The following is an 11,451-nucleotide window of genomic DNA, read 5'->3' on the forward strand; positions in this document are numbered from 1 at the left end:
AACTCCAGGTGAGATAGTGGAGAGCTCTAACCCCCCCACCTCTCACTCAAACTCTGTGGTTTCTTAGCTCTGGGAGTGCAGATGCTGACAAGCACTTTTACATAAGGTGTAGTTTCATCTGACCAATTCAAACACCAGGACTGACCCCCTGATGGACACAATTCCATGAAAAGCACTGCTACAGAGCATGGCTGACTCCTTGGCAGCCAGTACACAGAGGTCCTGCTTCTCATGGCACACGCAGCCAGCACCAGCCAGAGCTCCATCCACAGAGCTGAACAGAGATCTCATTGAAATGGAAAAAATGCGGTGAACATGTATTATGAGAAATGGCTTTGATTTTGGTCAGAGAATAATGCCCTAACTTGTCACTGCCCTTGCCTCCCTGTTCAGTGCTCCACACCCAGAGGCAGCAGATGTCCAACAGCAGCTCCATCACCCAGTTCCTCCTCCTGGCATTTGCAGACACGCGGGAGCTGCAGCTCTTGCACTTCTGGCTCTTCCTGGGCATCTACCTGGCTGCCATCCTGGCCAATGGCCTCATCATCAGCGCCGTAGCCTGTGACCACCACCTCCACACACCCATGTACTTCTTCCTCCTCAACCTCTCCCTCCTTGACCTGGGCTCCATCTCCACCACTGTCCCCAAAGCCATGGCCAACTCCCTCTGGGACACCAGGGCCATCTCCTATGCAGGATGTGCTGCACAGGTCTTTCTGTTTGCCTTTTTGATCTCAGCAGAGTATTTTCTTCTCACTGTCATGGCCTATGACCGCTACGTTGCCATCTGCAAACCCCTGCACTACGGGACCCTCCTGGGCAGCAGAGCTTGTGTCCACATGGCAGCAGCTGCCTGGGGCAGTGGTTTCCTCAATGCTGTGCTGCACACCGCCAATACATTTTCACTACCATTCTGCCGAGGCAATGCTGTGGACCAGTTCTTCTGTGAAATCCCCCAGATCCTCAAGCTCTCCTGCTCAGATGCCTACCTCAGGGAAGTTGGGGTACTTGTAGTTAGTGTCTGTTTTGGATTTGGGTGTTTTGTTTTCATTGTGCTGTCCTATGGGCAGATCTTCAGGGCTGTGCTGAGGATCCCCTCTGAGCAGGGACAGCACAAAGCCTTTTCCACCTGCCTCCCTCACCTGGCTGTGGTCTCCTTGTTTATAAGCACTGTCATGTTTGCCTACCTGAAGCCCCCCTCCATCTCCTCCCCATCCCTGGACCTGCTGGTGGCAGTTCTGTACTCAGTGGTGCCTCCAGCCTTGAACCCCCTCATCTACAGCATGAGAAACCGTGAGATCAAGGATGCCCTGAGAAAACTAATCACTGGATAATGTTCAGAAGAAATGAACTGCATGTTGTCTTTTGCATAGGACTCATATCTCATTACAAGCCCAGCCTGTTATCTGGCGGGTTTTTTATGAACATTTTAGGGTTTGAGGATGGTTTTTGATTGCTCTTTTTGCTTTGTTTTACTTATCTGAATGCTTTCCACAAAGAAATGTTTCTTCCTCTGGTTTCTAATTCACACTCTATCCAGATTTTCTGTGACCTGGAGGCTGTGCAAATGAGGAGCCATACCCTCTGTGTATTTAACCAAAATAAAGGGCCCTGCAGTGACTTGTTTTTCTGAGATCCTTCTTCCAAGACCTGCTCTGCAGCTGCAGGGAGCAGTGCCTGTGTGCAGAGGGGAAGAAGAAAAGAGTCCCAGCACAGCAGCACTGCCTGGGAGCACCAGTGTTTGGTCTTTCCCGAGCTTTCCACTTCCATGCTTTCCTTCTGAACCCTTGGGTTGGTGGAAGGCCTGAGTGCTCTTCAAGCATGGTTACAGTCCTGCTGTGTGGCAGGCCTGTGGCCGCAGTCCAGGACAGGCAGTGGGCACTTGTGTGACAGAGCTGGCCTCCATTGCAGCATTTCCATCGTACAAGGGGATCTCCTCAGGCCTTGTGCCACAGATGCTCCCCACTTCCTGGGGCTCACCCCTCTCCAAACTAGAGGTGCTGTTGTGCCCTTCAGAGGGTCTGGGGCTGTGGGGTGAGTGCCCAGAGCTCTGCAGCACCCTGTGGTGGACACTGCTGTGCGGCCATGACAGACTGGGCTGCACTGGGGAGAGGGCAGGGAAGGTGGAGGGAGGTCGGGGGCAGTGTTAAGAGTGTAGGGGGAGCTGGGCTGTGCTGGAAAGTGCCAGGGAGAGAAAAATACCAGTGTATAGCTTGTAGTGTGTGACCATGCAGGGCAAGGACTCACACCGGGGGTTTGCGGTGCAGAGGCCGGGCTTGTGGCAAGCATGGAAGACATGCAGGTGCAGGAGAGAGAAGGCTGGTCTGTGGCCTTGGTGGTGTGGACAGACAGCGAGGGTGGCTCAGGGTCTTTGTCACTCCCAGTGTCTGTCATTGGCCATTTCCAGCACTTGCTGGTCACCCCAACTTGACAGGTGAGTTTTGCTGTGAGGCCATCTCCATCTTCCTGGTGGTCCAAGGGTTGTTTTGGGGAAATGGACAGCCCTGCCCAGCCTCTGTCCTTCTGCAGACCCTGGAGCAGAGCTATCTGCAAAGAACCATGTGGGACAAGGCTGCAACAGGGCAGGGGTCGGGACAGGTACAAAGCACAAATTTCTATTGCCTTTGTTGTGGAGGTATGTGTATAGGAAAAGAAAAGCTCACCTGGAGATGCTGGTTGCAAGGGAATTAAGAAGCAAACACAAGAGGTTTGGTCACTTTTGAGAGACCAAGGCTGAACAAGGAAAATGCAGGGCTGCTGCTGAATGGGGAAGGTGATTTAATAACAGCAGATTCAGGTGATGTGCGGAAAACAGACTCTACAATCAGTGAGATTGTAAAGTAAGTATGTTCATTCAGTACTGGGCTGCACGGGGGGTCGTTCCACCAAAGTTGTGCGTGCCTGACTCAGCCGTTCGCCTTAAGTTTATACAGTCAAGTGTTACATATTCACAATACGCCTGTACATATGCACGACCTACCCTTGCTTCATATTAAAATTAGCTCCGAGAGGTCATTTCCATAGTCTCCTCTCAACTGCTCTTGCACAATGCCTCTTTATGGTGTTTGTCTGGTGGTCGCAGAGATGAAGATAGATGACTCCTCTTCGTCATCGCTAATAACCTTTTTTCTTGCACAGGCTCAGTGGTTTCTTGGTATTCAGCCAAGCCATCAGGCCAGTCTTGGCTGGTTCTTGGGGCCAGCTCCTGCTTCTTATCAGGAACTGTCTCTGCCTCTTCGGCTAGTTCTTTGGGCCAGCTCCTGCTTCTTATCAAGGACTGTCTCTGCATCAGCTAATTTCAACAATGTAAGCGTCAAACATCATCTTTCATCCTCCTTTTTTACATTTACTGAGATTCTTTTGACTCCCCTTGTCTCAGTCCCCTTGTTTCTAGAAAATAGTAAATTCTTTTACTATATCTAATCCTAGTACTTCTAATACATTGTTTCCCTATCTAGCATTCTCTCAAAATATTTGTTGGCACAAGCAGTTGTTTTAGCCATGTTAACTTTGGCAATCAGGACGTTAATTTTTCCCATACCTCAGAAAATCTCTATTAAGTATCATCTTGTGAGTTGAACAAACACGTTCCCATCCCATGCTAGCTCCTTGTCCCCACGGTTGCCCATATTACCGCGTAAAAACTAAGTGTCCATCGGGTTTTGTGGTGACTTTCCATGAAGTTTTGGGTGTCTTTTTCACTCTGGTGTGATGAATCCAGGCATTCTGTTCCTTGATTCTGATTGCAGTAAAGGAGGTGAATAATACTTGAAATGGTCCTTCCCACTGCGGCTCCAGGGTTTTTTCTGTAAGAGACTTTATATACACATAATCTCCTGGTTGTATATTATGTCCAGGCCCATTCAAACCTCTCCCTCGAGTCCCTACCACATGCTTCCTGATTTTATTAAGTTGCTTACCTAATGCCACCATGTAAGAAGTCATAATTTCATTCCCCGCTTGTACAGACACCCCTCTCTGTATCCCATAGGGTTGTCCATACAGAATTTTAAAGGGGCTCAGTCCTTCTTTCGCCCTTGGTCTTGTTCGTGTATGCAGAAGGGCTAAAGGGAGAGACTGAAGCCAGGCCAAGTTTGATCCTTGTCCCAATTTCACAATTTGCTGTTTGATTAAGTAGTTCATTTTTTCCACTTGACCACTCGACTGGGGGTCATATGGAGTATGAAGCTGCCAATCTATACCTAAGTGGCAGCTAATTTTTTGTACTGTTTTTGAGACAAAATGTGGTCCTCTGTCAGAGGATATGGTTGCTGGAACCCCAAAATGTGGTATCATCTCTTGTACCAGTATTTTAGTTACCACCCGAGCTTTAGCCGTTTTTGTTGGGAATGCTTCTGGCCAACCTGAAAAGGTATGAGTTATTACCAATAAATATCGATACCCCCCTTTTCTTGGAAGTTCTGTAAAACCAATTTGCCATTGTTGTCCAGGCCCATTGCCTTTTCCAATCTGCCCCATTTCCGGCTTGGGGGTATTCTTAGGATTAGTCTGGAGGCAAAGATCACACTGTTGTGTCACCTGTCTGACCGTGCTGTATAAATTTCTAGCCACAATTTCTCTTATCAAATGATTATACAGAGCCTCTGTTCCCCAATGTCTTTTCCTATGTTCCTCCCACATCAAATGCCATAATAAGCAAGAGGGTACGATTAGCTTTCCCTGTGGGGTATGAGCCCACCCCTCTTCATTATATGACCCTTCTAAATCTGTAATGAGCTTTTGGTCTTCCTTGGTGTAGTCTGGCTTACTTGTCTTGCCTCTCTGTCCGCCAGCTCATTCCCTTTTTCCAAATCTGAGCTCACTTTCTGGTGTGCCTTAATATGCATAATTGCTACTTTCTTAGGGAGCTGGATAGCTTCCAGTAACTTCAGAATTTCTTCTGCGTGTTTGATATTTTTCCCTTGAGAACTCAATAGTCCTCTCTCCTTCCAAATTGCTCCATGTGCATGTACAACTCCAAAGGCATATTTTGAGCCTGTATAAATGTCCACAACTTTGCCCTGGGCCAATTCCAGGGCGTGGGTTAGAGCAATTATTTCTGCCTTCTGTGCAGGGGTGTTCATGGGCAAAGCCCCTGATTCTATTACCTCTTGGCTGGTGGTGACGGCGTATCCCGCATGTCGATTACCATTTAGGATGTAACTGCTTCTGTCTGTGAACCAAGTTTCCCCGTTCTCCATGGGGCTGTCTTTCAGGTCTGGGCGACTGACGTATGTTGCTTCAATGGTTTCCAAACAGTCATGATGTACTGGTTCTCCTGTGTTCCCGCTGAGAAAAGAAGCTGGGTTGACAATGTTAGTGACTACAATCTGCACGTCATCCTGCTCTACCAATATCACTTGATATCTCAGGAATCTTTGTGGAGAGAGCCAATGTCCACCTTTTGCTTCCAGTACTGCTGATACTTTGTGAGACACCAGAACAGTCATTTTCTGGCCCAGAGTAAACTTTCAGGCTTCCTATATATTCAGTATCACAGCCGCAACAGCTCGCAGGCATCCAGGCCAACCTTTTGCAGTCGTGTCTAACTGCTTAGAGAGGTAGGCAACTGCCCGTCGATATGGGCCCAGGTTTTGTGCTAATATTCCCAGGGCAATGCCCTGCTTCTCATGGGAGTAAAGAAGAAACGGCTTACTCGCATCTGGGAGTCCTAAGGCCGGGGCCGACATCAAAGCCTTTTTCAGTAGCTCAGAGGCTCGTTTGGTCTCCTTGTTCCATTCAAGGTGTCTCTGCTCAGTGGCTGTCAACGCATACAGTGGTTTAACAAGCAATCCATAATTATAGATCCACAATCAGCACCACCCTGTCATTCCCAGAAAAGTCAATAACTCTTTTACTGTCTGAGGTCTCTGAGTTTGACATATTGCCTCTTTATGGGCCTGTCCCAGAGTTCTTTGTCCCGCACTAATTTCATAGCCCAAATAATTCACTTTGCGTTGCATTACCTGTATCTTTTTCTTGGATACCTGGTACCCCTGGAGTCCCAGGAAATTCAACAGACTCACCGTCCATGTCATACAATCTTTCTCTGTTTTGGTGGCGATCAGGATATCATCCACATACCGCAACAGCTTCCCCTCCTCAGACAGGGCTTCCCAGGATTCTAAGTCTTTTGCAAGCTGATTGCCAAAAATGGTAGGACTGTTCTTAAATCCTTGTGGCAACACCGTCCAAGTGAGCTGGGTCTTTCGACCACTCTTGGGGTTTTCCCATTCAAATGCAAATAATTTTTGGCTGGCTTCATGGAGAGGGAGGCAAAAGGAAGCATCATTCAAATCTAAAACAGTAAACCAAGCCAATTCAGGTGTTAATATGGTCAACAGGGTATATGGGTTCACCACTACCGGGTAAAGATCTTCAGTTATCTTATTCACCGCCCATAAGTCTTGGACCACCCGATATGACCCATCGGGCTTCCGAACAGGTAATACAGGGGTATTGAATTCAGACTCACACTGTTTTAATAATCCCAACTGCAAAAATTTTTCTGTCACCGGACGGATTCCTTCTCTGTCTTCCTTCTTTAGGGGATATTGTTTAATTCTTACCGGCTTTTGGCCTTCCCTGATCCTAACTTCAACAGGTGGAGTACTTTTTGCTCTTCCAGGTGCATCAGTAGCCCATACCCCCGCGTACACTTGGTTTAAGATGTCCTCATTAATATTTCCTTCTAGGGGGAGACTGGTTAAGGTTAGGCTCAATATTTGAATATATTGCTGATCTTTTACCTCCAGAGTAATTTCTCCTTTTTTGAATACAATTTTTGCTCCCAAATGTTCCAACAAGTCCCTTCCCAAAAGTGCCTTTGGGGAGTTGGGCATATATAAAAATTTATGAATGCCCCACTGTTTTCCTAATACATATTCTAAGGGTTTACAAAAATATGGCTTTTCACTTTGGCCAGTCGCTCCTTTCACCATGACATAATCATCTCCCAGGGGCATCAAAACTTGATTCAGAACCGAGTATGTTGCTCTTGTATCTACCAAAAATTCTACCTCTTGTTGTGTTTTCCCTAGCTTAATTATAACCAGTGGATCCGCTCGGGTAGATTCCCCAGGTTCCCGTCAATCTCCCTTCACATGGGGTACCATTCTTCCTGTTTGAGCCCTCTGATCCTCCTTGTTCCTTGGGCATTCCTTTTTCCAATGACTGAGTTTCTTACACAAAGCACACTGATCCTTGCCCAGTCGGGGCAAGTCTCGTCTAGGCCCTCTTCCTCTTTCTTCCTGGGTAACAGCCTCTCGAAGAGGTGCTTGTAAAGCTGTTGAGGTAGTTTTTTTCCTAGCACGGGAAGATACGGGGCTGTTCGGGGGGGTCGGAGATCTATCCGAGTCTGCATCCTGTTCCTGTGGTCGAGGGGGAGTGTCGTGGTTTAACCCCAGCCAGCAACTAAGCACCATGCAGCCACTCACTCACTCCCCCCCCATCCAGCGGGATGGGGGAGAAAATCGGGAAAAGAAGTAAAACTAGTGGGTTGAGACAAGAACGGTTTAATAGAACAGAAAAGAAGAAACTAATAATGATAGTGATACCACTAATTAAATGACAACAGTAGTAATAAAAGGATTGGAATGTACAAATGATGCGCAGCGCAAGTGCTCACCACCCGCCGACCAACACCCAGCTAGCCTGAGAGGCGGTTCCCCGCCCCCACCTCCCAGTTCCTATACTAAATGGGACGTCACATGGTATGGAATACACCGTTGGCCAGTTTGGGTCAGCTGCCCTGGCTGTGTCCTGTGCCAACTTCTTGTGCCCCTCCAGCTTTCTCGCTGGCTGCGCATGAGGAGCTGAAAAATCCTTGACTTTAGTCTAAACACTACTTAGCCACAACTGCAAACATCAGTGTTATCAACATTCTTCGCATACTGAACTCAAAACATAGCACTGTACCAGCTACTAGGAAGACAGTTAACTCCATCCCAGCTGAAACCAGGACAGGGAGGCTTAAACAAATCAGTTAGATCTTGTTCTGGTGCCTGATGGATTTTATTTGTCTTTGTACATCTTTGTCCAATACTACGTGCCGAACAACACCGCCTCAGTTTACCTCTAAGCTCTTTGTTGTTCTCTTGCTCAAGTGCAAGCACCATGGGGTCCTGCAGGGGTACCATTCCACAGTCCCTTTGCCACTCCGGATGGTTTCAGAGGGTGAAAAACATGTCTGCATACGAAACCTCATCCCATTTTCCTTCTCTCCTTAAAAACAGCATTAGTTGTAATAGAGTATTATCATCTAGTGACCCATTAAGTGGCCACTTCGCATCACCTTCTAACTTATACAACGGTCACCGATTGCAATATTTAGTGAGGTCTTTTTACTTTCCGTACCTCCAGTCCCAACAATATCTTTCCAGTGGGCAATTACACAACCCAGAGGACTTTTCCTCAATACTCCTCCTTGATTGTTTCCCATTTTATAACTCCTTCTAATAATTCTTAAGTTTGATTTTGGCTTCTCCTTTTAGTAAGCTTCCGTGCAAATCGTTTTTTACACTTCATTATGCTCTTCCCCCAGTTTTCCTCCCACACGTCCCAAATTTCTGGAATTAAATTTTCCCTTACACACACCAATCTTCTTGGTGAGCTCTTTCCCAATCATAAAAGCGTGGAATTTGGGGAAAACACTCAAGGCAGTCTGGTTTCCGTCTGCTACCTTCTCCCATGAGATTTACACTTCAACAAAACCCAAGCCGGATGCTAATTATTCTATAGTCCAGTTGCAAGCCCACATACAAAGCAGGGAATCACCCCTATCCATACGTAAAGACATTCACACATTAACAAACATACATACACCTATAAATTTCAACATATCATTTCCACACAGCCACACAAAATCTTTAACATAAAATTTCCAAACATTCACATCATACAATCATTGCTCCAGTTGACAACCTTCAGCAGCTGCAAAAATGTACCAAGTGCAATTGCGAGGGGGTCTGCTTGCCCCAAAAATGCACCAAGCGCAATTGTGAAGGGGTGCGCTTACCCTTCTCCTGCCTCTTATATACCAGTCATTGACAGGTCTGTCCTGACTCCCGATACTGGGATACAGTGGTCACCCTGGATTTGCTCGATCTACCCCCAAGATTGCTCGTGGCCACTCTATCGGTCAGCAAATCCCCCCTTGTTACCATACAGGGTACCCTCCTCCCATACGGGGACTACGCTGCATGCCAGACATCTCTGCATGATTTACCAGCTGCCCCGGCCCGTACTTTTTACAGGCTCCCTCTGTGACACATACCGTTTGGTCCGTGGCTTCAGGAGGTTGTTGTCTGCTCCCGCGGTAAGCGGCTGGCAGTGGAAAGTGCTCGGGGCGCGTCAAGGGGCGTCCGCTCCGCAGTCGGTCCTGCAGCCGAGCAGAGAGTCTCCTGGCTGGTTCACCAAAACTGACGTGTGGAAAGAGACTCTACAATCAGTGAGATTGTAAAGTAGGTATGTTCATTCAGTGCTGGTCAGCACGGGGGGTAGTACCACCAAAGTCACGTGCCCCTGACTCAGCAGTTCGCTTTAAATTTATACAGTCAAGTGTTACGTATACATAGAGTTTTGCAATACGCCTATACATAGGCATGACCTATCCCCGCTTCATATTAAAATTAGTTCCAAGAAGTCATTTCCCTAAGTTCTTCCCAACTGTGCCTGCGCAGTGCCTCCTTGTGGTGGTCATCAGGGGTCGTGAAGATGAAGGCTGTATGTCTTCTTCATGGTGAACTCTTCACCTTCTGTCCCTGCGCAGACTCAGTCACTCCTTGGCATTTATCCAAATCACAAGGCTGGTCTTGGCTGGTTCTTGGGGTCAACTTCTGCTTCTTATCAGGGACTATCTCTTGTCCCAGCCAGCCTCAACAATGCAAACGTTAAACATCACCTCTCACCCCCCTGGGCCATGTGTACCTCTATTGAAATTTCTTTAACTTCATTACAAACTAGATAATTATTAAACAGTTCCTATCTACATCATATATCTACTGTATCTACTAAGGTTCTTTTGGCTCCCCGTCTCAGTACGGAGAGAGGGCAAGGGAGGTGGGAGGTCTTGGAGGGAGCTGGGCTGAGCTGGAAGGTTCCTGGGAGGGAAAAACATCTGTGTAAAGCTTGTACTGTGTGACCGTGCAGGGTGAGGCCTCGCATCAGGGAGGCTGTGGTGCAGAGACAGGGCTCCTGGATGGGGGCTGAGACATGCAGGTGCAGGAGAGAGGAGGCCTGTCTGTGCCCTTGGTGTTATGGATGGACTGGGAAGGTGGCCCATGGCCTTTGTCACCCCCCCAGCCTCCCTCACCAGCCATTTCTAGCACTGGCTGTTCACCCAGTTTATGCTAAGTCTGGCTGTGAGGCTATCTCTATCCTCCAGCTGGGCTCAGTGCCTGCAACGGGGAAAATGGGCAGCTCTGCCCAGCTTCTTCTGAAGAGCGAGTGGGGCCCCGAGCAGCAGTGACTGGCCATGTGCGTGCCTGGGAGAAAGACTCAGGGCATGTCAGTCAGAAACAAGGTGATGGCTGATGGCTTTAGCAAATCCTTACAACCACGTCTGAGCCCAGAAATGGAAAACAGTCGATCCGTGTCAGTGGAGGAGGAGGAGGTTTGTCCTGGGAAGATGGCAGGAAGAAACTTCCCCCTTGTGCACGTCAAGGATAATGGAGATGTTTCCGTCTTGTGTGAATGCCTGTACCTGGCAGATAGGGAATGCCTGCTGCTAGGGGTGGCTGTGCTCAGTCATGCCTCATGAGCTGACCTTGCTCTCTTCCCCTCCTTCACTCCCCAGACTTGGATGGACCACAAGAAACATCCATGATCCTGGAAAAGGCAGAACCCTCTGCAGTGCCATAACTGCAGGAGAGGTGGGAAGTCTGGATTGGTGAGACCCATGGCAGTGCAGGGAGAGAGTGGTGTGTGCATAGCAGCAAGTGTGGTAAAGGCAGGGAGAGGACATGAAGTAGTGATTTTGAGGCAGCAGAAGGAGGAGGATGTGCATTTCAGTGCTGGGATACAGAGCTAAGTACAGGAGCAAAGCAAGTCAGGGACTGGGATGTTTTGGGTGGGAAAGGAGCATTAGCAGGGTATAGGAAGAAGTCAGTCAGGTTGTGGGGAACTCCCAGGCATTGCCAAATCCTCAGGTAACCACAGCTTTGTGTTTGATGGGACAGCCAGTGAGGACAAATTAGCACGTAAAAGTCACTTATTCGCTGGCTTAGGAGGCAGACAAGGATGCTTAGCCGAGAATTACCAAGGTAATTTATTCTCTCATTTTAGCTGTGCATACAGTGGTGCCCCAGTACTTTTCCCACATGGGATCAGTACACGCTTGACCTGTGCAGGTGATGCAGAGGTATAGTCAGTAGTGTGTTAATCGTCATTGTACTAAACTGATGGCCGGTGCAGGTGGGGGATGTTTATCCTGGATTCTGGTCCATTACAGTT

General features: G+C 48.0%; 2 protein-coding genes across 2 annotated transcripts; one reads left to right on the top strand and one right to left on the bottom strand.

The window, feature by feature from the left end:
• The first annotated feature begins 350 nt into the window (after positions 1-350).
• On the top strand, positions 351-1,334 carry LOC142026136 (olfactory receptor 14C36-like). Its single transcript, XM_075018972.1, has one exon. It carries the CDS (start codon positions 417-419, stop codon positions 1,332-1,334), a length of 918 nt encoding a protein of 305 aa, XP_074875073.1. The 5' UTR covers positions 351-416.
• A 3,387-nt stretch (positions 1,335-4,721) lies between these two features.
• On the bottom strand, positions 4,722-6,084 carry LOC142026020 (uncharacterized). Its single transcript, XM_075018771.1, has 3 exons — positions 6,027-6,084; positions 5,657-5,761; positions 4,722-5,302 (listed from the first exon to the last, which is right to left on the bottom strand). The coding sequence occupies exons 1-3, from the start codon at positions 6,031-6,033 to the stop codon at positions 4,722-4,724; spliced, it is 693 nt and encodes a 230-aa protein (XP_074874872.1). The 5' UTR covers positions 6,034-6,084.
• Between the last annotated feature and the right edge of the window lie 5,367 nt (positions 6,085-11,451).

The sequence above is a fragment of the Buteo buteo genome, chromosome 31, assembly GCF_964188355.1.
Source record: "Buteo buteo chromosome 31, bButBut1.hap1.1, whole genome shotgun sequence".
In the NCBI taxonomy this organism is placed as follows: domain Eukaryota; kingdom Metazoa; phylum Chordata; class Aves; order Accipitriformes; family Accipitridae; genus Buteo; species Buteo buteo.